Here is a 4,188-nt window from a genome sequence, read left to right on the forward strand (position 1 = left end):
TCTTCTTCTTCTTCTTCTTCTTCTTCTTCTTCTTCGGTTTTTTTGAGACAATCTTAAAGATGAAAAGAAAGTCTTTATCACTGGCCGATGACTACATGGGGGAACTTGCCCAAATCATGCAGCACTAAGCCTCACGGGTCTTTTCTTTGGTATACAAAACCCACATTGTGGGTGAGCACATGAGCAACATTTCAGTTACAAGAAACAGAACTACAGAAGCCAAAAACAATGTTAGCTTATTCAAGGACTTTTACTCAGAGACTTTCAGGAATCCATTGACTTAGGCTTTGCTACTGCTTTGGCAGGTGGGCTAGGTCTTGTTCCTATTTTGTCAGGAGCTGCAGCCTACTTGCTGGCTTTCAAGGCCTGAAAAAGTCTCTTAATATGGTGTCAATTGTGCCAAGGTTTGGGGGCCTGCTACAAATCAATCCAGACAATGGCAGATGCAGAGGAGTTTTGATTGATAAAGACACGGATTTCCTTCATTGATACTTTTACTTCTTTAGGCCTTAATGTGTTCTTGGTTATTTTAACTTTGGATATTGTGATTGTTTGGGTTGTCAACTTGCTATAACCTAGAATTTCCTTAGGGGGAACCTCAGTGGAGGGTGTCTGTATCTGACTGGCCTGTGGACATGTCTGATGTCTGGGAACTGTTTTCAGTGCTCTGATTGATACAGGAAGATCCTCCCTAAATACTTTCTGGCAGTGGCTGCCCTATGAAGAGATATGGAAGAGGAACTTTTTTTTTTCTTACTTGGCCTTCATTCTCATTGGCAAGTTCATCTACCCTATTGCTGCTGGTGTTGATTCCTTTACTGTCATTAGAATTAGAGCCTTTCGGCTTCCACCATAGAATGAAGACCAGTGGTTCTCCAGGAATCCTCCAGGCTTTGCTATTGGATTGGAACCGCCAAGACACAGAGACAGTCATTGTTAGACTACTCTGACCAACCAGTGCAAGCCAATCTAGTGCATCCTCTTTCAATATGTATTCATTCTGCTGTCCCTGGCTCTCTAGAGAGCCATGACTAATACTAATACTGACAATGATCCTATTGTGTGTAAGTATGTCAGACACAAAGGACATAGCTCTCTATGAATTAGGAAGGAAAGTTTTTCATGGGGAAGTTAAGGTAAGCAAGCAAAGGGAACATCTTAGTAATTTGGACTCTACTTGGTTTGGGTTATGTATACCCCTCCCTCAAAGAGTATACTCCTGTTGCAACCTAGAACCCTCAAGTACAAAAAGCTTTAAATGATGAAATAAGTTGCTTTGCTTAGTAACCCTTTTTAAGCTTTTCTTTCCTAATCAAACACAAGCTCAAACACAATCTTGGGCTGATTGAGCCTAGATCCGTTTGTGGTGCACGGCAATGAGGCAAAAATTGATTCTCAAGTGAACTTTGGGAGTGAATTCCCTATTTACCCTTCATTCTTATGTACACTGGGCTTGCGTGTGCTAAAAAAGAAGGTGCATTATGGGAAGGGATAGGATCAGTGACCAAAGATTTATGTAACCCGAACCTGTCAACCAAAATAGAGCACTGTCCGAATTATATCTCTAGTAACCACACTTCTTCCCTTGAACCCCTTCAAATGAAACCCCAGACAATCAATTGGAACCCCTGTAAATCTTCCCTCATTGGCCTGCTCTCTGATAGTGATTTTATCTTCTCATCACTTTGCTTTGAATAAACATTTCCAGGGTACATTTGCAAATCTGTATGAGCTTTTATTTCAGTTATTCAGATAGGATGAATTCTGAATAATTCTGAAACAATCAGAATTATTTCAGGTAAGAGACAAGGACGAGGAAACACCCAGCCCGGACACCGTCTGCTTACAAGAACTCCGTGCCTAGAGAAGTTAGGGGAGAACTTCAGGCCTTGACTGTTTCTCAGTCCAGGTGTGAAGGGTTAGGCCTGCAGATCTGGGGACGTCTGGTCCAGGAACTTCATGTAATCATTGACCCACTTCTGTGTGGAGTCCGCACAGATCTCTTTACCCCGCTTGGTCTTGAAGCTGTGGAGAGATGGCATCTTAGAAGTCATGTTCAGGGCATCACCCACAGATCCCCAGACCTCAACCACTCTTGCCCCATAGACAAAGGAGCTGCTGGGAGGAGGAGAAGACGAGGAAGGGAGAAGGCAAAAGCCCTGATCTTGCTCTCCTAGTTGAAGCTATTTCATCTACTGGGTAAAGGACCTGGGGAGGATCCTTCCAGGCTCCTGGAAAGAATACGTTCCTTCTTCCTCAGTCAGTTTCCACATGTCAGTAAGGAGCCACTCAGATAGGGGGCCATATTTGTCTAATTCATTTGCCTGTGTGTCCTGACCACCCTCCCCGGAACCCTTCCTGGGTGTTCTGGGCAGTAATCACTTACATCACAGCTGCCAGGGGACACTGGGCGCTAGTATTTTGGTAACTCTGCAGCATCCTCAAGGGGATCTTCCGCTGGATTGGAATAAAGCAGCAGGAAACAGGAGGGGGCACCTCATCTGAAAAAGAGGGTCAGGGGATGTTACAGGGTACTCTCACAAAGGAAGATGAAGGATGGGCATCTACCTAGGAGTCATGGATTCTGAATTCTGTATCTAGATTGTAGGGATACAGTATGATCTAGGAGTTGATGTCCTCTGTCAAACTACAGGACTCCTCACTGATGTTTGTTTGTAATGAGATCTGATTCACTGATCCCATATTTCTCATGTCGGAAAGTAAGCTCTGAGAACTAACTGTACATGACGTTGCTGCTGTGGGCTTCACATCAACCTGCTTTTAGGCTCAGAAGCCTTATCAGTATCAACATGTGGCTGTTATTCTGGAAGCCACTCGGGACCATGGAGTGCTTCTTCCAGTTTTAATTCCTGTCATCCCTCTATTGCTTGAGATGTCCTTCTCACCCATAGAGCCATTTCTGGGCCACCTTTCCCAACAAGGCTCGGGAAACATCTGTAGTACATGCATGCAGCATCTTGTTGTGAGACATCACAGTGTCTGGCCTCAGTGGTCTGAGCGCTTGGCTCTGGCTAGCTATGACACAATGACTCTTTCTGATTTCTCCTGTAGTCCCAGTCTCTCCATCTTAAAACTGCAGTCCATGCTGCAGCTCTGGGATGCCTTGTGCTCAGGTGTTAGTGCCCACAAATCATTACCTTAGAAGAGAAGATGCCTTACCTGGCTCAGCCAGCTCTCCTGGGCTGACAGTGACAGCTATGAGCAGCAGGCCCAGAAGCACTGCAGAGATCTTCATGTTGAAGACAGGACTTTGGAGTGAAGGCTGGAGTCGTCTGGGTTGGTCTAGCTCTTCTAATCTGGAGGTTCCACCTGCCTTTTATAGGAAGCAGGGAGCCTGACAGGGAGGGTGTTGCCTAATGAAAATGAACGGAAGATCGGGGCTGCTCTGAGTAGGCATCAGATTATGAGGTGATTATCTGGAAGCCAGAAGGAAGCTCAGCATGTACCACTTTTTCCCCCCCAGTTTAGACTTGTGAAATAGAAACTGAAAGGTTCGCATCTCAGGCCAGCAATATGGAGGAAGTGATACCATTGGCTCAGGGATTCTGATTTCTTTGAAATGGAAAAACATCTATATGGAAGGAAGAATAGAAACTAAGGTAATTATGGAACAGAGAGAGGTCAGTGTTCCTCTTGGAGGGTGCCAGGAGGCTGGAGATAGGCTCAGTCTTTGCCTCTGGCTCCTTTTACACAACAATGCTGCAACCCTTGGGCAGGTGGGCTCCTCAGAACACAGATGGGCTCCAAAGAGCCCCGGAAATGTGGTCAACTCAAGTCTGCAAGTTCTGTTCTTTCCTGCCTCCTCCTATTTTCTCTTCTTATTACTAGGAATTTTACATGCCAGCCAGAGCCTTGCTGAAGTAAGAATTCTACCACTCAACTGCAACTATGCCACAGCCCTTCTTGTTAGGTATTTTTGATGTTGTTTGGGTTTTGAGATGAGGACTCACTTAGTAGAACTGGCTAGACGAGAGCTTACTTCTTCCTGAGGCTGTCCTTATTCTGTGATTCTCTGATATCAAACTAGCAAATGCTGCAAAATATAGAATTTCTTTACTATGTCTGAATCAGCCTACAAGTCTAAGAGAACTGGGAAGCATGTACTAACCCTGCAGTCGAGGGGATCCTGTAGTGGGTGCAATCAAAAAGGGGCACAGCAGCTTTTTG

At 45.0% G+C, this 4,188-nt stretch overlaps 1 protein-coding gene across 1 annotated transcript; it reads right to left on the reverse strand.

Annotated features, from left to right (window-relative positions):
* Nucleotides 1–1,710: 1,710 nt before the first annotated feature.
* LOC101997528 (C-C motif chemokine 8) lies at nucleotides 1,711–3,427 on the reverse strand. Its single transcript, XM_005349391.1, has 3 exons — nucleotides 3,181–3,427; nucleotides 2,387–2,501; nucleotides 1,711–2,025 (listed from the first exon to the last, which is right to left on the reverse strand). The coding sequence occupies exons 1-3, from the start codon at nucleotides 3,254–3,256 to the stop codon at nucleotides 1,920–1,922; spliced, it is 297 nt and encodes a 98-aa protein (XP_005349448.1). The 5' UTR covers nucleotides 3,257–3,427; the 3' UTR covers nucleotides 1,711–1,919.
* Between the last annotated feature and the right edge of the window lie 761 nt (nucleotides 3,428–4,188).

This window comes from Microtus ochrogaster, chromosome 7, assembly GCF_000317375.1.
Source record: "Microtus ochrogaster isolate Prairie Vole_2 chromosome 7, MicOch1.0, whole genome shotgun sequence".
NCBI lineage: Eukaryota > Metazoa > Chordata > Mammalia > Rodentia > Cricetidae > Microtus > Microtus ochrogaster.